At 42.5% G+C, this 23647-nt stretch overlaps 1 protein-coding gene across 6 annotated transcripts in view; it reads right to left on the bottom strand.

Annotated features, from left to right (window-relative positions):
- The window catches only part of DGKZ (diacylglycerol kinase zeta), a 337944-nt gene that overhangs the window by 102381 nt on the left and 211916 nt on the right, over positions 1-23647 (bottom strand). For all 6 annotated transcript variants that reach the window (XR_012236493.1, XM_073604284.1, XM_073604286.1 and 3 more), the window contains 7 exons: positions 19006-19083; positions 16252-16308; positions 14323-14391; positions 11616-11687; positions 6434-6550; positions 6284-6355; positions 2521-2616 (listed from right to left, as the gene is read on the bottom strand). Coding sequence is in view for 5 of the 6 variants with exons in the window: in XM_073604284.1 (XP_073460385.1) it covers positions 2521-2616; positions 6284-6355; positions 6434-6550; positions 11616-11687; positions 14323-14391; positions 16252-16308; positions 19006-19083 (561 nt within the window). In the remaining variant the exon portion in view is untranslated. The remainder of the gene's footprint in view (positions 1-2520; positions 2617-6283; positions 6356-6433; positions 6551-11615; positions 11688-14322; positions 14392-16251; positions 16309-19005; positions 19084-23647) is intronic.

Raw genomic sequence — 23647 nt, 5'->3', positions numbered from 1 at the left:
CTCTTTTGGATGTGAATCAGTGGCCAGTCCGGGGTTGCATGCCTGTTTACCTATGTTGTCCATGCGGACTCTTTCAGCCAACGTGGATTCCTTACAATTCTTTTTATTATTTCACCATATCCTTTCCTTTTTTTTTTTTTTTTTAATTGGTGGAGAATGCGGGCAACAATCCCGCTATCCCCATGTCCTTTCAATGAACATTATATGTAAGTACCTTTAAGTCTAAATACCATATAGTTCACTATGTAAAATGATCTGCTTTTTATGCACTACAGTACAAATATTATGTAACTATATTTATGTTGCAGAAGATAAAGTCACCCAAATGTAAACTTCCCCTGATGAAGGAAAAAATATATACCAATACATTTCCGAAACATGTCGGGATGCATGCTACAAATCTTCATGGACTGACCTCAGCTTGACTCTGACAATGCCTGGATTATTAGCTTTGGGTTTGATATACACATTTATGTATTAACTGGTTCATTGGTATACCTTGTATATTTTAACATTACTGTTCATGTCTATAAAAGTTATTACATTTTGTGTACTCAATAAATGTGGTTCTTTGTTGCCTTTTACTTTACTCCATTACTCCTATTTCTGCCTTAAAAGTCCAAGGGGGCGGCCCCTGCTGCACTTGTGGCATGTCTCTTTTTTTCATGTTTTAAGGATGTTGGCAATCCCATACACTCAATTCCCACTTATAACCTTCTTCTTGTTTTAGGTAATTAACTCTTAATATTTAAAGCGCTGTCACACACATAATTATTTTGCTCACCGCACAGAGAACATAGTTCTGCAGCTGTATAACTATTTTATTACACCTTTGGTGCAGAATTATTATATTTATATTCTTCTCATCTATGCAGCCCCACCTTGTTTGTACTCTCTACACTCCATCCCCTCCCATACAAAGTCCCCAACTGTTTGTTTACTGCTATCACATGCTTGTGCTTGATGGGACAGAGTGCAGAGAATGCAGAAAAAAAAGAGGGGTTATATATAAAGGGGGGTGTTCTGTAGTTTGGAGGGCAGGTGTGGGAAATGCTGCTTGGGGTTACAGTGTAGCAGAGGCAGAATACACAGGATCTTAGGAGCTCACTGGATTAAAGGCATATCTACAGGTATTTTTTTGCACCTGCAGTGCCTACAACAAGACATAAAACATAAATAATGCCCTGAACACACGATCCGAAAATCATACGAAAAATACCACATTCAAATCGATCGTACGATTATCTGATCGTTAGTACACAGCTTTTGATAGCCGATCACGACAGTTCATCTGATATTATCCCGATCAGATGAAATTTTCTCTTGTACGATATCAGATCGTACGACTTTTGTTTAATCCCCACAGTTGTAATCCGAAAATACAATACAAATACACTACAACACATTAAAGGATATCTAAAGGTAGATAAAAAAACAAACATGTCATACTTACCTCCTCTGTGCAGTTGGTTTTGCACAGAGTGGCCTCAATCCTCCTCTTCTGGGGTCCCTCAGCGGCACTCCTGGCTCCTCCTTTTCTCAAGTGCCCCGTCAGAGAAGCGCTCTCCCTCGGGGCACTCATGTGGGCGCGCTCCCGTGTCCTGCTGCTGCATCTATTGACACAGACAGCAGGACTTGGCCCCACCCCCAGATCCAATTGACAGCAGTGGGAGCCAATGGCTGCGGTGCTTTAAATCTATCCAATCAGGACATGAGACACCGGCTGGAGCTGGTGTGCTCGTTCCCAGTGCGGGAAAGCCAGGGTTCAGGTAAGTAAAATTGGGGGGGGGGGGCACTCGGGGGCTGCTACACTAAAGGAGGTTTTTCATTTTAATGCAAAGGAATGGATTAAGGTGAAAAACCTCAAGGGTTTTACAACCCCTTTTAATCACTTACGAATTTTTATTCTGTCGTACGAGAATTTTCAAAACTTTAGTAACCTATTCAATTCCTACTTGCCACCAGCAAGCGAAAAAAATCAGACGATCGTGTTTACGGGACATAAAGGTGCATACACTAACTCTTGCAAGCCCTTCCCTCTTCCCCTATATGGCCCCTTCCACACAAGCGTCATACATTTTGCTAAAAAAAATTGACTTTAATTACATCTGTTTTTCATCCATCTTTGTCAGTTCTTCATGCTGGATGACAGTAGATGATGTCACTTTCTTTGTTGACCACTACCTGGATCACAGGTTAACTTTTGGTTCATAACGTACATTAAAATATTAATTTAAATTAATTAAATTAGTTAATTTAAAACATTTGGTAAAAAAAAATGGAATGGAAGAAAAATAGATGATCATCTGTTTACATCCTGTTTTTCTTCCACTTCCATCTTTTGAAACGGAAAAAATTGCAGACTTGTTCCATTTACAAAAAAACGGACCTGAATGGAAGTGGATGAAAAACTGATGTAAACGGATGATGTCATTTACATCCATTTGCCCATAGGAATGCACAGCTGTCCGGTTTTTATTTGTCAATAGACGGTTTATAGTATAATGAAGGAGTCTGTACCTGATTTCCTCCACTCTTAGGGTTCACAAAAACGAGTAAGGGCTTCATTAGCGGGCACGGAGAAGGTCTGATGATGAACGGTCGTATCCTCAGCTCCTAAAACCAACATATTTTTTTAAATGAAGTTCACTAAATGCAACACAGATCTACAGTCATACTACCACCCTCATTATTGTGTAGCCTCATTCCTCTATATTGTTATTAATGCTGAATAAACAGCTAAATACACAGATTACATAGTGAATATAAGGGAGATGTTTACCCGCCAAAGGATTTTTTAGTTCTGTCCACAGAGTCCTGCCCTCAAAAGGGCACGAGAACTGTTTTCTTGCCTTTTTTTTTTGTTTACAATTTTTGTTCCTTCATATTCCTGATATGTGTCTGTTGTACCAATGGTACTTGTATGAGAAAGTATCCTGCTCTCTTTATATTGCTTCCTTTGTGTGAGATCCCCGGTGTTCTTGACAGTCCCTCTGCTCTCCCATTGAAAACTGATCACACTAAGCAGGAGAACATACCATGGTAAGTTCTGCAGCTATGCTGGGAACTCAGCCTGCTCAGCTCCAATGATCAGACTTGTCCTGGCACACCCCCCCCCCTCTGCAAGCCATTCACTGGGAAGATCAATGAGCTGCTGTTTCTCCTCCCCTAGCTCTTATGCAGCTAAGAACAGAGGGAATGTGATCTCTTATAAAAAAAAGGGAACAAAAAGGTATTTATAATTATTATTATTATTTTTTAATACATTTTTATATCTATACACAAATGTTTTCTCTTTCATTTCAATTTTAACCACTTAAGGGCTGCCCTATTATAGCTCTAATGCTACAGAGCAGCACCTCTGCGCCGTTCCTCTTCCAGGTAGAGGGCGCGCATGCGGCAGATTTCTACTGCTTGCACCCGCTGATGATCCATCAGAAAGGCAGAACGGCAGTTTGCCTATGTAAACAAGGCAGATCGCCGCTCTGTCAGTAGGGAAGGCATAAATTCTGTGTTCCTGCAAAGCAGAGACAAGGATCCATGCCTTCCCCTAGTAAAAGCACCTCCCACATTGTAGAAAAACACTTGCTAGGAGCACAGTTAACCCTATGATTGCCCTTAATGTTAACCCTCTCCCAGCCAGTGTTATTATTACAGTGAAAAAAAAATTCCAACACATGGAGCTCTGTTCCAGTATATTATTACACAAGCAAAGTTGAGTAAAAAGTATCAATCTTTAATGACAGTTGTATCTATTTATAAACTTTAACCAAAAGGTCAAGTAGGGAATGCCTTGAAAGCACAATAATGGCTAGGATGTCATCCTCTGCAGACTCGGATGGGATGGATGGCTGTAACAAACCCTGGTATTGTGTAAAGACAGTGAGGGTGTAGTAAGGCTCCCACTCTCCAACTGTCAGATGAGGGTGGAGGGAGGGTGGAGGGGGACCCGAGTGCTCCAAGATGTACATTTTCAGCCCAGGAAAGGCACACTCCATTCCTGATGGTCGGGGAGGAGAGACAGAGCTGCACAGGGCTGTACAATCCCGACTGGAACAAACCAATAGCTTGTTTCCTGGTCTACACAGAAAAATGTGCAGCGGCGATCACAGGCAGGCTGGAAATGGTCAAGCGACCACAGAGCCATTGAAAAGGACAGAGTTGTAGAATTATCCCGGAGCTCAGTCAGTGTTAGGCCCCTTTCACGCTGTCGCGACTTGAAATTTGTGCGATTTTGACCCGATTTCAGGGAATGATTGTGTAGACTTGAGGTCTATGGACCTCAATTTGCATCAAAGTCAGACCAAAGTAGTACAGGGGACTACTTTTTAGTCGAAGCGACTTGAAGTTGCACAGATATGAATAGTTATCATTGGAAATCATGGGGTATGACTTGTCATAGGATGTTCAAAGTCGTGGGAAAAGTCGCACAAGTGTGAAAGGGGCCTCAGACTTATGCCTCACTGTCTTTACACAATACCAGGGTTTGTTACAGCCATCCATCCTGTCCGAGTCTGCGCAGGATGACAAGCTAGCCGTGAGTTATTGTGCTTTCAAGGCATGCCCTACGTGATCTTTTGGTTAAAATTTATGAATGGATACAACTGTCATTAACTACTTAAGGACTGGAAGGATTTGCCCCATTAATGACCAGGTCAATTTGTGTGATACAGCATTGTGTTGCTTTAACTGACAATTGCGCGTTGTACCCAAACAAAATTTATGTCCTTTTTTTCCCATAAATAGAAGTTTCTTTTGGTGGTATTTGATCACCTCTGCGTTTTTTTTTTTTTTGCGCTACAAACAAAAAAAGAGCCACAATTTTTATTAAAATATTTTACTAAATATCCCCCCCCCCCAAAATATATATATATTTCCTCAGTTTAGGCCGATATATATTCTTCTACATATTTTTGGTAAAAAAAAATCTCAATAAGCGTATATTGATTGGTCTGCCCAAAAGTTATAAAAATAGGAAATAGATTTATGGCATTTTTATTATTTTTTTTTTTTTTTACTAGTAATGGCAGTTAGCAGACCTGCAGACAGATTGGACACTCTTTTGGGACCAGTGACATTTATACAGCGATCAGAGCTGAAAATAGCCACCGATTACTGTATAAATGTCACTGGCAGGGAAGGGGTTAACACTAGAGAGCGATCAAGGGATTAAGTGTGTTACCTAGGGAGGCGTTTCTAACTGTGGGGGGATGGGACTGCCTGGGGTGGGGGGAGGAGACCGATCGCTGTTCCTAAACAGTAGGAACAACATATCTGTCTCTTCTCCCCTGAGAGAACAGAGATCATTGACAGATCGCCGTTCTGTCTGTGTCAGGAGCGATCGCAGGTGGCCGGCGGGCATCACGCACTCCCTCCGGCGTCGCGCGCACCCTCTACAGCTCTTAAAGTGGCCAACGTACAGTCACAGCGATTGGCCCAGGGGTGCCAACCTGTCGCAGTATAACTGGGCCGGCTGGTCCTTAAGTGGTTAAAGATTGATACTTTTTACTCCACTTTGCTTGTGCAATAATATACTGGAACAGCACTCCTTGTGTTGAAAATTTTGTTTTTTCTCATTTGGTCTTATGAGTTTTGGAGCAGCGGCCGGATCGCTACATTTTTTCACAGACATCCTTGTTCACAATCATGCGCCTGGCTCTCTGATCATCTTTATTATTACAGTGTACAGTATTGTATTTGATCACTGTAGTACAGTGCATATTTTTTAGCACTAATCATTATATTAGTGTCACTGGTCCCTAAAAGTTTCAGTTAGTGTCCAAATGTCCGCCACAATATCACAGCCCTGCTATAAGTCGCTGACCACCGTCATTACTAGTAAATAAATAAATAAAAATATCCCATCGTTTGTAGACGCTATAACTTTTGCACAAACCAATCAATATACGCTTACTAGGATTTTTTTTTCCAAAAAATATGTAGCAGAATACATTTTGGCCTAAATTGATGAAGAAATGTGATTTTTAAAATTTTTGTATTGGATAGGTTTTATAGCAGAAAGTAAAAAATATAGTTTTTTTTTTCAAAATTGTCTGTCTCTTTGTTTATAGTGCAGAGGTGATCAAATGCCACCAAAAGAAATCTCTATTTGGGCGGGGAAACACATTTAATTTGGATACAGCGTCACAGGACCATGCAATTGTCAGTGAAAGTAAAGGTCAAGAAGGGGGGTAAATCTTCCCAGAAGCCAAGTGATTAAACTGAATGGGTTTTACAAGGTGAGAGTTTACAATGCAGCACACACAGATCTTTTGATGCTTACCTCTGTGCCTTTCTTGCTAGGTTTTCTCTTGAATGAGGGTCTCTTTTTCTTCTTGCTGGACTTGATTGAACTCTAAAGGGAACAGGTGAAGAACATTAGAAGACTGACAGAGAAGAAGAGAGAAGTGGAAAAAAGCAAGGCATCACTTACCTGCGGCCGACGCACTCGGACAATCCAGGTGGGTGGGACTATGACACCAGCATGAGCACCTAAGGAACACGGTTCTTCTATGTGATGCAGCATGAAGCATGAGACCTTGTTGTGGTACTGAAGTGAGAGAGAGAATACAAAACATCTAAAAATTGCATTAGGCTGATTTAAAAAGGCTAAACTAAAAACTAACATTTTAGTTATGAAGAGAATTTGGTGACCTGTTTCTACTGCTGATTTCTAACATCTCTTGGGGACTCAAGTAAGGAGATCTCGCCAAAGATTCTGACGCTGTTCTTACCCTGTTCTTACTTATCTGGAGTCTCATATGTGATGCACCAACAGGGGTGTTCACGCTCTTCTCCTCTTAGTTTCTTCTTGATAACAAAAACATTAAAAATGTATCAAGGAGAGCAAGAACGCAAGTGCTGATCTCGTCACTGGAGTCTTTAATGAGATCTAGGACTCCAGTGATGAGAGAAGTCCTGGAGTCCTTGAAGACTGGCCAGATAGTTTAACCCTCCTTCAACTACCAAAAATTAAAATCTCAGTTTTGGAACAACTGAAGTACAAGATGCACAAATCCATCACAACCAGACATGTTTTACATTCCATCAATTTAGAACATCCTTGAAAAAGACTACAAACTGGTAGCTGTGTATTACTATCTGGCATCATAAATTACATTGAAAGCTGTACTCTGGATAGAATAAAAAAAAAAAAGAATAATAAAAAAAAAAAAATACCATTTAACTGTCAGCCAATCTATGATTTTGAAAGTGAAGTTTTCTGACCCAGGTATACTTCCCTACATCCACAGTCCGGGGTCCCAGTTCCCCAGTGCTGACGAGTAAAGGGTACCTCTGGGAGTGCCCATGTCCCATTCCGATGACATGGATACAGCTCATATGCTTGAAAAGGTTTCAGTCATGATCCTGCACTAGCTACAGTGCAGCCATGATGAAATCACCGCAAGCAGGCAGACCCAAGACCGGTTGGCTGCATAGAAAGCTGCTGTGGTTGAACAGTTACTTTCACCAGAATCAGCATAGAGGAAAAGCACAAGATCTGTATTAACCACTTCAATACCAGGCACTTAGACACCTTCCTGCCAAGGCCAATTTTCAGCTTTCAGCGCTGTCGCAATTTGAATGACAATTGCGTGGTCCTGCTACACTGTACCCAAACAAATTTTTGATCATTTTGTTCCCACAAATAGAGCTTTCTTTTGGTGGTATTTGATCACCTCTGTGTTTTGTTTTTTTTTGCGCAACAAATAAAAAAAAGACCGAAAATTTTGAAAAAAAAAAGTTTTTCTTTATTTCTGTTAAAATTTTTTGTAAATAAGTACGTTTTCTTCTTCAATGACGGGCACTAATATGGCTGCACTGACGGGCACTGATGAGGTGGCACTGATAGGCGGCACTGATGGGCACTCATAGGTGGCACTGATGGGCACTCATAGGTGGCACTGATGGGTACTTATGGGTGGCACTGATAGGTGGGTACTGATGGGCACTGATGGACACTGATGTGTGGCACTGATGACACTAATGGGGGGCATTGCTGGGCATCACTGAAATATAATGGTGCCAGTCAGTGCCCATTTGTGGGCACTGATTGGCACAGATCTGGCATAATTTGCACATGTGGATGGCCATGGGGTACATACCTGGCCATCCACATGTTGCCCGCTTCCCTGGTGGTCCTGGCGGCTTCCCTGGTGGTCTAGTGCGGGTATCCGAGGGGGGGCTGCGCTGATAAACAATCAGCGCAGACCCCCCCCCCCCGTCAGGAGAGCCACTAATCGGCTCTCCTCTACTCGCGTCTGTCAGACGCGATTGGGGAAAAGCCAATCAACGGCTTTTCCTATTGACATCGTGATCAGCCGTGATTGGACATGGCTGATCACGTGGTAAAGAGCCTCCGCCGTGGAACCCAGAAGATGCTATCAGTGCTGGGCAGAGGTTAGCAGAACTCTGCCCTGTTGTCAGCACTTCAGCTTTGGGGATGGCAATCTCCAGATTTTCCACTGCCGATTCTTCAGCCAGGATTTCAGAGTTGTCAACTGGTAACTCCTGATAGTCCCAGGCAAAGGGAGCCCCACCCTGTTGCTGAGCAGAGTCTAGCAACTGTCTGTAGTTGATCTCCAGCTCCCATTCCTGAACGGCCAGAAACTCCAAATCTTCCTGTGCCCAATGCCCTTCCAAGACATTCAGTCATTCATAATCGGTCGGCAAGAGGCTGGCATTCAGTCCCCTCCAAAAGCCTCTGTCCCGGCTAGGTCTGTCACAACAATGATCCAAGACACACATCTAAGGCCACTGTTGCATTTCGGAAGAAGAACAGGGTGAAAGTGATTCAGTGGCCAAGTACTGTATGTCTCCTGATCTGAACCCAATCGAACACCTATGGGGAATTCTGAAGAGACAAGTTGAGCATCACTCTCCATCTAGCATCCAGGCTCTAAAAGAAGTCGTTCTTAAAGAATAAAAAAAGATAGATGTTGCACTACAGTAAAGGAGATGACAAAATCAGAGTGTAGGTTGTATGGTCAGCTTAAAGAGACTCTGATGAGAAGCAAAAACCAAAACTGCTGTAGGTACAAGGTATGGCCATCTAGAGGGGCACGTACCTGCAGGAGCCTCCCAAACTGTCCTGCTATAGACATCCTGACAAGCAAAGCTGATAGCGTTGAAGCTTGCCCATCTTCCTGCATTCTCCTATTGCCAATCATTGTAATGGGCCAATAGCAATGCTCTGCACTCTGCAGCTCTGGCACTACCTGGAAGGGTCACAGCATTGCTTGCCAAAGTCATTGTTTTTGCTCACACTTAAAGAGACCCTGTCAGGTCTATATACAGTATTTCACAAAAGTGAGTACACTGAATCATTTAGATGTTCATTGGCATGACTGCACATGTGCCTTCTTGAGGAGTGGGACTCGCCGTGTTTGGAGGAAGAAAAATGTGGACTATGATACCAAGAACACCAGCCCTACAGTCAAGCACAATAGCATACACAATAGATTCTAGTTACAAAGGATCCTACCGTGCTTATTGTGTGCATCAAAATGTATATCAAGTTAATACATCAATGTGAAAGATTTAAGTAAATCTGCAAGACTGCCAATAACTAATGTGGAATAAACATCTATACAATTCACGCACCAGTCAATTAGTCCCTAAGAGTGCTCTGTGTCTTAAATTTTCTTCAAACATGAAAAACACCCAGTGCTTGTCCCAAAGTGACCACCTATACAGTATCTCACAAAAGTGAGTACACCCCTCACATTTTTGTAAATATTTTATCACTGAAGAAATAACACTTTTCTACAATGTAAAGTAGTGACTGTACAGCTTGTATAACAGTGTAAATTTGCTGTCCCCTCAAAATAACTCAACACACAGCCATTAATGTCTAAACTGCTGGCAACAAAAGTGAGTACACCCCTAAGTGAAAATGTCCAAATTGGGCCCAAAGTGTCAATATTTTCCGAGGTTCCACTGTATATATACAGTGGAACCTCGGATTACGAGCATAATCCGCTCCAGGAGTATGCTCGTAATCCAAAGTACTCGCATATCAAAGCAAGTTTTCCCATTGAAGTCAATGGAAACGAAAATAATTTGTTCCGCATTGACTTCAATGGGATGCAATACCGCATGCGGCCAGAAGCGGGGGGCGCCGGAGAGCCTTGGAAACAGCAGAAAAGCCCCGAGGGACACTTCGGCTGACCAGGGCAAACCTTGGAAAGACTTCCTACCCGAGATTTGCCGAGGTCAGCTCAGGCCAAAAGCGGTACTGCACACTGCTTTGGCCTGAATCGTGCTAGTTTTGCGAGACAACACTCGCAAACCGAGTTACGATTTTCAACTGTGTTACTCGCAATCTGAGGTTCTATATATATATATATATATATATATATATATATATATATACACATACATATATATATACATATATATATATATATATATATATATATATTTTTTTTTTTTTTTTTTTTTTAATTGGTTGAACTAGATGGACTTGTGTCTATTTTTCAACCTGACTAACTATGTAACTATATAAAACAATGCTGCCCCCCCCCCCCCCCCAATAAAAGAGGAAGTATACTAAAGGCCCATTTCCCTCTGTTTCAGCACTGCAGCTTCTGTCAATCTCATCAGGATTCAACACTTCCAGGAGTGTTAGGTAGATGTGTTCCCTGCCATGCAATATTGTTCCATCCTCTGACACCTGTGATGTCCTGTGCAGACATAGGGATCAGAGGAAGTAACAGCAGTGCATGGCAGGAGACAGAGGTGCCTGATACTCCTGGAAGTGTTGAATCCCAAAGAGACTGAAAATGGCTGCTGCATTAGAGGTGAGGTAGAAGACACAGATCACCAGGGGGGCAAGTGTATGCCTTCTTCTATTGCAGAGGTGTGTCGTTTTGATATGTTTAGAGACCTGGCCGGGTCTCATTAAAGGATATCTGTGTGGAGAGAAAAACACAGGTCACCACTACAGGCCTCTGTGTGCAGATGATAGTTGCTTAGCTATCATTCACTTCAACATTTTCTTAGTCATTGCTCTGCAATGCAACCAGTGAATTCAGAACTCAATGATTTCTGAAGATAGAGATTCAGCATGATATCCGGGTTAAGTGCAACACATATGTGAAATTTATGTACGAGACTGCAGAGTCACTTCTATGATGGGGACATGTTACTGAAACCCATTGAAAAAAAACTAGTGTTAAGTTGGCCATACCCCATTACATTTTTTTTTTCATTCAGCCTGCAGACCAAACAAAAAAAAAAAAAAAACTCCCCTATTCCTATAGTGTGGATGGACCAATCTTCCACTGTGCCTATTGTATTCAGTACAGTCAAAATTCCCGAACAGCAACTGCTATTCAGCCAAACGTTTTCCATCCAGATCCTCTGTCGAGCAGGATGAGGCCAACAGGGTCACCCACTTACCAAATTTTGGCTGGTTCATTCATAAGAAAACAGCTGAAATTCACATAGTGTATGGGCAGCTTTAAGGGAACGATTTTTAATCTTGAGGCTTGAAAAAGAAGCAGCGAAGCTCCGAAACTTGTAGCCACAAGTGTTATGACTGTCTTCCACTCAAGGGCCAGATCACAGAGGAGGTGACAGCACAATCAGACAGCCGTGACACTGAGACTTACCGCCAATTTGCACCATGAGCAGCTGATTGCAACAATCTCTTTGCTGTGAAATGCAAACTTCTGTTGAAACCCCTGAAAAGAATAACAACCTTTCATGAGCTATGATCGCATATTATTTAGACTATATATGAAAAAAAAATCAACCACTTCCTACGGGTTCTTAAATTGTATGCATAGTCAAAACTTTTTTTTCTGTTTTGGATAGAGAAGATTTTTTTCTCCTTGCCCCCTTGCCCATACGTAGATGTGCTGCGGGGCTTTGGGTCCTGAGAGACAACCCTTCCCTGTCTTTGCATATGCACAGAAAACCACCTATACGTGCACAGATGTGCCAACAGTTTCTGCCAGGACACACTGGGGTTGAGTCACTAAAACTGGAGTTTGCAAAATCTGGTGCAGCTCTGCATAAAAACCAATCGGCTACCAGGTTATTGTGGCAAAGCTTAAAAGAGAAGTACGTCAATTCGTTTTTTTATTTTATTTATACTTACCTAGGTGCATGCAGCATCGGTCCGATGTTGCATCTGTCCCCCGGCGACTCTACACTGAGAACCAAGCGATCTAACAGCGCTGATCGCTCGGTTCTCACAGCTCAGTGAGCAGAGAGCTGCAGACTGTCAGTCAAAGCTCTCTGCTCTGCCCCCTCCTCGCTCACTGGAGCGCTGAGCTGTGGAGGCGGCAGAGCGGACCAACTTGTCGGTCCAAGGATCTAGCGGATCCTGACTCCATGGTGGTGATGACGCAGAGCCTGGACAGACTTCTGTGACGTCAGCCGAGAGCAGACTTCAGCCCGCTCTCTGCTGAAAACAGGTCACAGGAGCGCAAAACGAACTGCACTCTTGTGATCCATAGGAGGAGTACAGGCAAACGAGCTTTGGTTGTACTTCTCCTTTAATTGAACAAGGTGAAGTTTAAAGCCAATTGGCTATTGTGCAAAACTGCATCAGATTTTGCACTCTCCAGTTTTAGTAAATCAACCCCAATGGGCTGTGCTGGGCAAAGCCTGTCTGACATATCTGTACATGTGCCATAACAGCAGCGCCCAAAGTGGGGGAGGGATTTTTGGGGGGATTGAGCCACATGAGAAGTGGACTGAAGTTAAACTTTAAAGTAGATGTAAACCCTATCTGAATATTTACTTGCTAAAGCATCCTGTGTTGACTGGGTCACTTTAAGGAGAGATGACTTGTATGTTAATTTTTGTGATTTTTACATGTATTTTTTTTTTTCAAAAGCTGTGTTAAAGGATATATAAAGGTTTGTTTTAAAAAAAACAACAACAAAAAAAAAACAGTCATACTTACCTCCTATATGCAGTTGGTTTTGTACAGAGTGGCCCCTATCCTCCTCTTCTGGGGTTCCTCAGCGGCACTCCTGGCTTCTCCTCTTCTCGAGTGCCCCGTTGGAGAGCCGCTCTCCCTTGGGGCATTCGTGCGAGCACACTCCCGAGTCCTGCTGCTGCGTCCATTGACACAGACAGCAGGACTCAGCGCCGCCCCCCAGCTCCCGCGTCATTGGATTTGACTGACAGCTGTGGGAGCCAATGGCTGTGCTGCTATCAATCTATCCAATCAGGACCCGAGATACTGGCTGAGGCTGGTGTGCTGGTCCCCATCGCTGGAAAGACCGGGTTCAGGCAAGTAAAAGGGGGGCTCTGGGGGGCATAGAATGCATTAAGGTGAAAAACCTTGAGGGTTTACAACCCCTTTAAAGCGTTAGTAAACTCATATATAAAAAAAAGTTTCTTCCTGCAAGGCAATATCATAATGTGCTTGCGCGCAGGAGTCTCGGGCATGGCACACAGCTCTAAAGGAACGGCACAGGTATGCTGTTCCTTCAGAGTGCATGCGCCGGTGACGCCACCAGCTGCTGCTCACTAGAATATCTCCTAAATGGTGAACGTTTAGGACATATTAATTTTACCTCCAGGTAAGTTTTGTTATAAGCTCAAAAAATTAATAAAGAGAGTTTACTACAAAGTGGTTGTAAACGTCATACATGAAATATGAACAAAGCGTATCTCTTTATAGTGTGTACTTCCCTCAATCCAGAGCACTAAGTGTCATTTCTCTCTGCTGTTTTGTTCCTCTTCTATCTGTAGGAGTCACTTTAACAGGTTTTCCTTACACCAAGAGGTAAAAAAGTGACAGGGGAGGGACCTCCAGCACATAGCTTGTGATTGACAGCCTCAGCTCTGTTCCTGTGTGCCAATCAGCTCTCAGAGCTCTTCTCACTGAGATCTGCAGAGTGTAATTTCAGCTCCCTGACCCCCTGAAATCTCAGAAAAGCTGTATATATTCTGCACTTTAAACAGCTGTAGAGAAGAGAAGACTGCATATAAACAGGTACAAGTCATGTAGGAGGATTTGTTTAATCTCCATGTATCATCTGAGGGCAGTCACTTCACTGGGTATATGTCAGGGTTTACACCACTTTAAATGACCACATTTTGACAAATACTGCAAGAAATACCACATGTGCTAATTAAAATGAATATGAGATGTCCCTTTTTTGAAGCATCCATTATAATATTTCTACGTGGATAATTAAAATAACACAGCGTGAGACATAACGCATATGGCAAAGAATTTCCACTCACCCCTACTTTTTATTAATATTGTTTAAGTTGTAATACAAATCTGTCAACCCTGCAAGTCTAGACATAATACACTTCTACCTCTCAGTACATGCTAATAAGGTCTCTCACCTTCCCACACTGCCGGCACTTCCCTGCTTGTCGTCTCCGATGAACCCAGTGATGCCGAACAATTACAGGCTAAAGAGAGAGAGAAAGTACTTGAGTGAGTTCAGCAAAGAGGCGAACGGACGTGCAAATTGCATTATGAAGTCAGCAATCCGAGACAACATACAGAGAGAAAAATAGGATTTTTGGACTTCCCATAAAATCTTTTTCTTAACATCCATTGAAGAATACAGGATAGCTGTAATTCCTGGATAAGTGGGTTATAATGCCACCCCTCTAGTATAATCCACATATCCAGGAGTTAGTACTATTCTGTGGTCCTCAATAGACAATAAAGAAATTGTATCTGCAAGAGACCATTACAGAGAAACCATACAGCAAATTTCCGAGTTAGAACTGTAAAGTCAAAACTTGTTTCTATCATTTTGGATAGGGTGAGGAATGGGTTACTGTCCCATTGGGAAGATTTCCCTGCACTTCCTGTCCTGTAGACACAACAGGAAGTTAGTGGAAATATCTAAGTTAGGAAGACCCCTCTTGGAGTCCCCATTGGTAGATTTCACCTATATTTCTGTTTTGGTGACAATGGCCACCAGGTCCAATAGCGTCAGTGAATCTCTCCAGAGTGGTGGGGGCAGACAAAAATATAAAACTGACAGGGGTTCTAGCCCCTCAACACTTTATCTAAATTAAAATGTTTAGACTTTAGGTACACTTGAAGTATTTTTTTAGTGCTATTCAAATTTCTGAATGTTTGCACTGTATTATTTCTGCTAAATATGGAAGGGTTAGAACCTATGTAATGTTTTTGTTTGTCCCCTCACTCCTCACTACCTGTCCAGGGGACATGTGCTACACAAAGCATGGGGAAAAAAAATTAAAAATAATAATAATAATCTTTGTCCGGACACAGGATTTAAAGTTTGACGTTGATCTCGTCAACAAGGACATTAAAAATTAAAACCTCGCAGAGATCCAAACATATCCACATGCTATACAAATCTAAACACATGATTGTCTGGAGTTGGGCTTTAAGCAAGATATTTTAAGGCAGATGCACAAGTGGATGGAAGAATGTAAAACAGTCACATGAAGCTTTTAGCCTTACCTGGTTTTTAAGGCCTGTGGATGTATGGTTTGTCTAGAATTCCCCTATTAATAAGATAATGAACTAGTTGGACTGGTTCAAGAAGCTCAAGAATGGAAATTATGTTGGCAGGAAGTAGTGGGAGGGAAAAGGGATTGAAACATACCCATGTGGTGGACAAAAAGGAGGAAGCAGTTTTACAGGACTAAGAAGCAGGAAGCAGTTGGGAGATATCCTGGAAGAAGAGTCCATCCCCAGGAAGAACCAAGTAATAGTGAAGGCAGAAGGTTTTTTTTTATCTTAATGCATTCTATACATTTAGATAAAAAGCCTTCAGTGTGAATGTCTCGCTACCAGGAACTCCCCTCCTCATTGGCTGAGACAGCAGCGAGGCGCATTGGCTCCCGCTGCTATCCATCAAAGTTAGTCAGCCAATGGGGAGAGAAAGGGGGGCGGGGCTGGGCAGCGGCTTTATGTCTGAATGGACACAGAGACCTGTGACTCGGCTTGGGTGCCCACATAACAAGCTGCTTGATGTGGGGGCACTTAACAGGAGGGAGGGGTTGAAGAGGGACCTGAGAAGAGGAGGATTGGGGCTGCTCTGTGCAATACCACTGCACAGGGCAGTTAAGTATAATATGTTTGTTATTTGTTTGTAACTCAGAAAGTACAAAAGCCTGTGGATCACCATGACATTCAGGGAAATAGCACTATTTGCAGAAAAGGGAAGCAATGGTAGACTTCATACTTCCTTGGTACAGACAAGAAGGTGTAACAGCAAGAAGAGGTCATTGGAAGCGAATGGTTCACAACATTGTTCAGATTTCAGAAAACATAGCTCTTACCTCCCGTATGTTGCGGGACCCGGACTCCCGAAATGATGGCTTGCATCGGAAATTTATCTACAAAAAATATTAACAATAATTAAAGCTGACCAGGTGAGGGGCCACTAAATCACTCTGCTTGAGCATTGAATAAACAGGAGACATGTCTACTTAGTCATCTGTGTGCATAGCTAAACTGACCGATCACACAGTTTGCATCTCGCATGAATCGCTACAGTAATCTGATTTTTCTTTTTTTTTTTTTATCCGCTCATATTTAATACCAAAAAATGACACCTAACCCACTGAATACCATGGAGAGAAGACGAGGCAAGGAAAAAAGACGGTGGACAACGATGATAACTTAAAGGATAACAATGTGGCATTCCTAGTGTATTTGACACCGAAAAGTAGATCATTTGAGAGTCAGTTCACACCAGATTGTGGTGCGGGAAACCCACATTCCAGACACATTCCCCACATCACATTCAAAACACACTGCAGTTGTGATCTGCAATGGGTGTCAATATTAAGTTAACAACACCTCAAATGCAGGTCGCCATTGCAGTGCATTTGCACACACCGAATTGCTCGGTACAGAACCATCATGCGATCAAGTTGTAGTGAGTTTCCAAAAGAAGTGCATGAATGGGCTAAAATTGCACCACACAGAGCTGCATATGAATCGCACAAGAACTTATAGCGCGTTCCTGTGCTATTCCCGCTGTGAACAGGCCCAGAAGAACAGTAATTTTCAGTAATAATCATAAAGTGAAACAAATAAGACTAATGACCAGAAAAAATGCTACCAGTGGAATTATAGTCCCCCTCCTTATATTGGTGGTAGCGTGAGAAGGACCCCCTTATATTAGTGATCAGTGGGAGAAGGGCCCCCTTATATTAGTGGTCAGTGGGAGAAGGTCCCCCTTATATTAGTAGTCAATGAGAGAGGGCCCCCCTTCTATTAGTGGTCAGTGGGAGAAGGTCCCCCTTATAATAGAGGTCAAAAAGAAAAGGGCCCCATTATATCAGTGATCAGATGCAGAATGATCTCCTTATATTGGTGGTCAGTGGGAGAAGAGCACTCTTATATTAGTGGTCAGTAAGAGAAGGACCCCATTATATTAGTGGTCAGTGGGAGAAGGACCTCCTTATATTAGTGGTCAGTGGGAGAAGGACCCCCTTATATTAGTGGTCAGTGGGAGAAGGTCCTCTTTATAATAGTAGCCAATAATAAAAGACCCCCATTATATTAGTGGTCAGTGGGAGAAGAGCCCCCTTATATTAGTGGTCAGTGGGAGAAGGCACCCTTATATTAGTGGTCAGTGGGAGAAGGCACCCTTATATTAGTGGTCAGTGGGAGAAGAGCACCCTTATATTAGTGGTCAGTGGGAGAAGAGCACCCTTATATTAGTGGTCAGTGGGAGAAGGCACCCTTATATTAGTGGTCAGTGTGAGAAGGACCCCCTTATATTAGTGGTCAGTGGGAGAAGGTCCTCTTTATATTAGAAGCCAATAAGAAAAGACCCCCATTATATTAGTGGTCAGTGGGAGAAGAGCCCTCTTATATTAGTGGTCAGTGGGAGAAGGAGCTCCTTATATTAGTGGTCAGTGGGAGAAGGGCAACCTTATATTAGTGGTCAGTGGGAGAAGAGCACCCTTATATTAGTGGTCAGTGGGAGAAGGACCCCATTATATTAGTGGTCAGTGGGAGAAGAGCACCCTTATATTAATGGTCAGTGGGAGAAGGGCACCCTTATATTAGTGGTCAGTGGGGGAAGGACCCCATTATATTAGTGGTCAGTGGGAGAAGGGCACCCTTATATTAGTGGTCAATGGGAGAAGGGCCCCCTTATATTAGTGGTCAGTGGGAGAAGGGCACCCTTCTGCCCCGTACACACGGTCGGATTTTCCGACGGAAAATGTGTGATAGGACCTTGTTGTCGGAAATTCCGACCGTGTGTGGGCTCCATCATACATTTTCCATCGGATTTTCCGACACACAAAGTTTGAGAGCAGGATATAAAATTTTCCGACAACAAAATCCGTTGTCAGAAATTCAGATCGTGTGTACACAAATCCGACGGACAAAGTGCCACGCATGCTCAGGATAAAGAGATGAAAGCTATTGGCCACTGCCCCGTTTATAGTCCCGACGTACGTGTTTTACGTCACTGCGTTCAGAACGATCGGATTTTCCGACAACTTTGTGTGACCGTGTGTATGCAAGACAAGTTTGAGCCAACATCCGTCGGGGAAAAAATCCTAGGATTTTGTTGTCGGAATGTCCAAACAAAGTCCGACCGTGTGTACAGGGCATTATATTAGTGGTCAGTGGGAGAAGGGCACCCTTATATTAGGAGTCAGAATTAAGGCCACAGACACTCTTACACTGATAATCAGTGGGAAATCTTCCTTTTCATAGACAACGTAAAAAAAAACATATCAGTGGTAACTTAATGACCGAAGTTCCTCAAAGAAGCCTTAAACAACCTCTGAAGGAACCTTAGGGTTCACCAGAAACCCCGGTTGGGAAATGCTGCTGTAATTCCACCTTCTGCAGCCAGACTTGGTGAAAAAATATTTCTAATTGGTTCCTAGGGGCTTCCTGAGCTTTCACCACCGTCAGTATTGATTGTTGTACCTTACAGCAACCACTCAGAATCTCCTTGGTTAAGCAGGTTGCAAAATAAAAAAAAATAATAGTTGCTGTGGGCAACACAGATAGTTTTGGATTTATTTGGTGCACTGTCAGGTAAATAATTGGTTGCTTACCTTTTCTAGCTGCTCGATGCAGGGAGTGTGAACCACGATCTTACATGCAGCACATTTCCGCCGTGTTGCCGACTTTTGCTGTACAATAGACACAAAGGTATACGTCAAGGCAAAATGAAAAAAAACATGCTGTACATCCATGTCATACATGCATATTTCTCATGTTTTATCTCTTAAAATACCCTGCAAGGAAGCTTCCTGTAATAAAGACCAGTCATAGCTGCTCTCTCCCCTTCAGGGTAACTGGTCTGGTCTCCGCCCCCTCCTGTAGTTTACTGCAGAAAGCCTGTAGTGGGTGGTGGCTGCTGGGCCCCTCCCATAGCTCCTGGACAAGCTATGTACTGCACAGTGATGATGTCACAGCTACATTTACAAGCTAATACCGAAGTTTGCAAAAGCATTTGATGCACATAAATTGGATTTATATCCTCTGTGGTTATTGAGGAATATATTTAAATAAAAGTGCTTGCGTCCAGGGTTCAACTTTAAAGTTAAATAGGGGAGTACTAGAAACCTTGCCTGCTTCTTATTTTTGTATGTTTCCCTGCTGTAGATTTTCCCTCACTTCCTGTCTGGTAAAAGCCTGTCCCCATCAAATTGTTAATCGTTTGACCAACTGCTGTCCAAGGAGAATGTTGGAAAACTTTTCTCAATCAGCTACAACGGCTGACCATTGTATTCTGAAGGCAACAAGGGCCCTCCCAACATTGGGGATGGGAGGGGCTGAATTCCTGCTTCCAGTGGATAGAGGAAACTGTCAGGTTTTATTTTTTTCCAGCCTGCTAGCCCGTCTTTGACCAGCTTAAATTGAAAAGCATTTTGCGACCTCGGCATGATTTGCTTCTTGGTGCTTACTTTCCAGATCCCTTTTATTCCGCTACAGCAGGGCTACATTACTGTCCTTCAGACTTTACGAGAGCCGGCTATGGCCAGTGAGCATAAAAAATGCCCCAGCATCAGTGGAAGTAGACAATGTCTTAGGCTTGGTGGTCAGTGGGAGTTAAAAACTATATAGCACCTGTGGTCAGTAAGAGGAGGAATAGTGCCCATCATTGGTACTAGTTGAAGGAATAGTGCTCCATTGTTGTTATCAGTTGGAAGAATAGTGCCCTGTCATTAGTATTAGTTGGAGGATTCGGGCTTCATCATTGGATAAGTTGGAGGAATGGTGCTCCATCATTAGTCAAAGTTGGTGGAATAGTGGTCCACCATTGGTCATAGTTGATGAAATAGTGCCCGATTATTGGTATTAGTTGGGGGAACAGTGCTCTATTGTTGGATAAGTTGGAGGAATGGTGCTCTATTGTTGGCCAAAGTTGGAGGTTTAATGCCCTATTGTTGGTATTAGTTGGAGAAATAGTTCCCGTCATTGTTGTCAGTGGGAGGAATAGTGTCAAATTATTCAGATCAGTCGGAGGAATTATGCACCAGTGTTGTTGTCAGTGGGAGGAATAGTGCCCCATCATTGGTCATGGTTGGAGGAATAGTGCCCCTTCGTTGGTATTAGTTGAAGGAATAGTGCTCCATTGTTGGTATCAGCTGAAGGAATAGTGCTCCATTGTTGGTATTAGTTGGCGGAATAGTGCTCCATCATTGGTTAAGTTGGAGGAATAGTGCCCCATCATTGGTTAAGTTGGAGGAATAGTGCCCCATCATTGGTCATAGTTGGAGGAATAAAGCCCAATTGTTAGTATTAGTTGGAGGAACAGTGCTCTATCGTTGAATGGAGCCCTATTGTTGGTCATTATTGGAGGAATAATGCCCCATTGTTGGTATTAGTTGGGTAAATAGTTCCCCATCATTGTTGTCAGTAGGAGGAACAGTGCCCAATCTTTTAGATCAGTGGGAGGAATTATGCACCAGTGTTGGTGTCAGTGGAAGGGAATAGTGCCCCATTGTTGATGTCAATGGAGTTAAAAATGCCCAATCATTGATGTCAGTGGGAGGAATAGTGCCTGGTATCAATGGGAGTAATAGTACCTCATACTAGTTGTAGGAACAGTGACCCAAGAGCCAGATAAAGAGAAGCAAAGGGCCTTATCCGGCCTGTGGGCGGCCACTGTTCTACAGTGAAGCAAGAACGTCTTTAGGTTTACCTATATAATTAGGAAAGAGAATTTTTTGTTCCCCCTTGCATTTTTACCAGATATTTCTTTCTGTAAAAGCATAATAAACTCTAAACTAATAACAGGTGCAAACGCTGAAAGATCAGAAGCAACAGTCTCATTAAAGCATAAAGAACAAAGTAAACAGCAAATTTAAGACTTATAAAGTCAATGCAAATGTCCTGTTCCTCATCAATCTGTTTAATTCAAACAGTAAATTAGATTTCTCAGCAATTTTCTTTTATCTCTCAGAGGTAGGAGGAAGATGAATAATCTAATTCAAGGAGAAAGCTTTTAGTGTGCAAGGATACAAAGAGGGCTTTAAATTCATTAAAGGTTTAAAAAATAATTACATTAAAAGAGAAACGTATTCAGTAGATTTTTACTCATTATTAAGATTAACTACCCACACGTATCCATGGATATACTGTATGAGCATATATATAGTATAAATATGAGCAGACACAGACATGAGATTGCAGTTGAATGATGCATGAAACCATATGGTTGCTCTACAAATGACTGGGGCATAAAAAACGTATGGTCTTTTCTGCTGAGCGTGCTTTTTAGTGTAGGGGGAGTCCCCTCTGTAGTTGGTTTCACCCCACTAGAGCTACTGCAAATGGCAGGGAATACTGGATTTTTGTACTTATGTACCCAAGTTTAGGAGTCTTTTAAGAGACACAAGGGTACAAAACAGTCCGGTAAACTCAACTAAGAAAAAGTAGACTAAAAAGCGGGAGAACCCCTCCAGGAACCTCCTGGTATAACAGGGAATTGTTTTTTAAAATTTGCCTAGAAGAAAACTGCCAACAGGCAACTCTTTAGTGCAGAAGAGACATGCTAGGTGCAATAATACACACTTACCTGCCAGCTTGCAGTTAAATTAAATGTGCAGCTCCACATACATTCCCAGCACACTCTCGCTATGCCAGAATGAATGGATCCCATGCACATGGGCAGGATAACGTAAATTCCCCCCCACAGATAGACAATCAAAAGATCTAAAACCGGGCAACCAGGGAGAAGATGACAGCAGCCAATGAGGATGTAACTGCTGCATCGCTGGAAGGTTGCAATGAGTATATTCTGGAGTTTTGTTTCACTTTAAGAGTCTGTTGTGTTCTGTTAAATCTGAATGGCCTACACAACATGCAGGCAACAGAGCCACCTTAAGACACAACTAAACTGAACCATGGCTGGTCTGGCAAGGGCCCTAGGGACTAGCCTATACTTTTATTTGTCTAGTGCTCATTCCACCTGAAGGTAGCGCTATATAACCAATGGTATGGATTGGATTCTGTATCCCTCAATGGACCATACAGGAAAATTTTGGGTACGTTTTTTTTTTCTTTTTTTTTTCCATAGAGGTCTTATCTCTTGGCACGTTTTTTTTTCTTTTTTTTTTCCATAGAGGTCTTATCTCTTGGCACCATTTTATTGTCATTTACAGTGTCTGATTGTCACAAAAGAAGCTGAAATATAATACATCACTTGGATTCATCAGACTTTTTATATCAAACCTACAAACAGTTGTTATGAAGCAATTTGCTATACAGTATTTCATGTGACCCCTGTAAAAACAAAGCCAGGGTTTAAAAGGAAACTTTAAAAGAGAAGTTCGGGATTAAAAAAAAAAACAAAAAAAAAAACATTTATAGTCACTTGATCGGATGCTGCATCTGTCCCGTACCAGTTCTGCAGTGAGAACTGATAGATCAAACACCGCTGGTCGCTCAGTTCTCCCCCCTCCACTCTGAGCAAAGAGCCGTGACTATCAGTCAGCAGCTCTCTTCTCTCCCCTCCAGCACTCATTGGAGCACTGGGCTGTGGAGGGGGCGGGAGGGACTGGCTCAGGCTCTCAGTTGACGACAGAGAGGCTGAGCCAAGTGGCGGGGTCCAGGCTTCTAGGCAGATCCCGACTATATGGTTGGGATCTTTCCTGAGGCTGGACCAGCTTTAGCCCGCTGACAGCTGAAAATGGGTCACAGGAGTGACTTTGGCCATACTTCTACTTGATTTTGACTCAATTTTATCAATTTTGTTTTCAAATTTAGTATTTACATGTTTTTAAACTGTTGTTTCTACGTTTATATAATTGTTTTGCAAATAGACCTAAAAATATATGACCAAGGATTCCCAGAGCTCTACAGGTTATCCAAATAAACAGCAAATCAGAGCTACTTGCTTGGAGGCTTTCATGGTCTGCAAAAGTCCCACCTGATAGCTAAAAAAAGGTAAACTTCAACTAAAACATTGAGTTAGTTTTATACAGAGTGGCAAAGAATTGAATCCCCCAGCTTTTACTACTGTATACACATTGGAAATATTTCCCCTTGCTTCCCATTAGAACAAAGTCCGAGACAGAAAAATAAACTGTTGCAATCCTTTCTCATCTCTTTATGTATTGTGTCCTGGTATCACCCTCTTTAAGCCCAGGTTCACACTGAGCTGCAGGAACGAAGCCGTGCGAGCTCAGCTGAACTCCCGCATGTCAGTCCCGATTTCGGCGGCGATTTCACAGACATCTGTGCGGG

Source organism: Aquarana catesbeiana, linkage group LG11 (assembly GCF_042186555.1).
Source record: "Aquarana catesbeiana isolate 2022-GZ linkage group LG11, ASM4218655v1, whole genome shotgun sequence".
Taxonomy (NCBI): domain Eukaryota; kingdom Metazoa; phylum Chordata; class Amphibia; order Anura; family Ranidae; genus Aquarana; species Aquarana catesbeiana.
The sequence above is the reverse complement of the archived record's forward strand: the minus strand, read 5'-3'. Positions and strand labels throughout refer to the sequence as shown.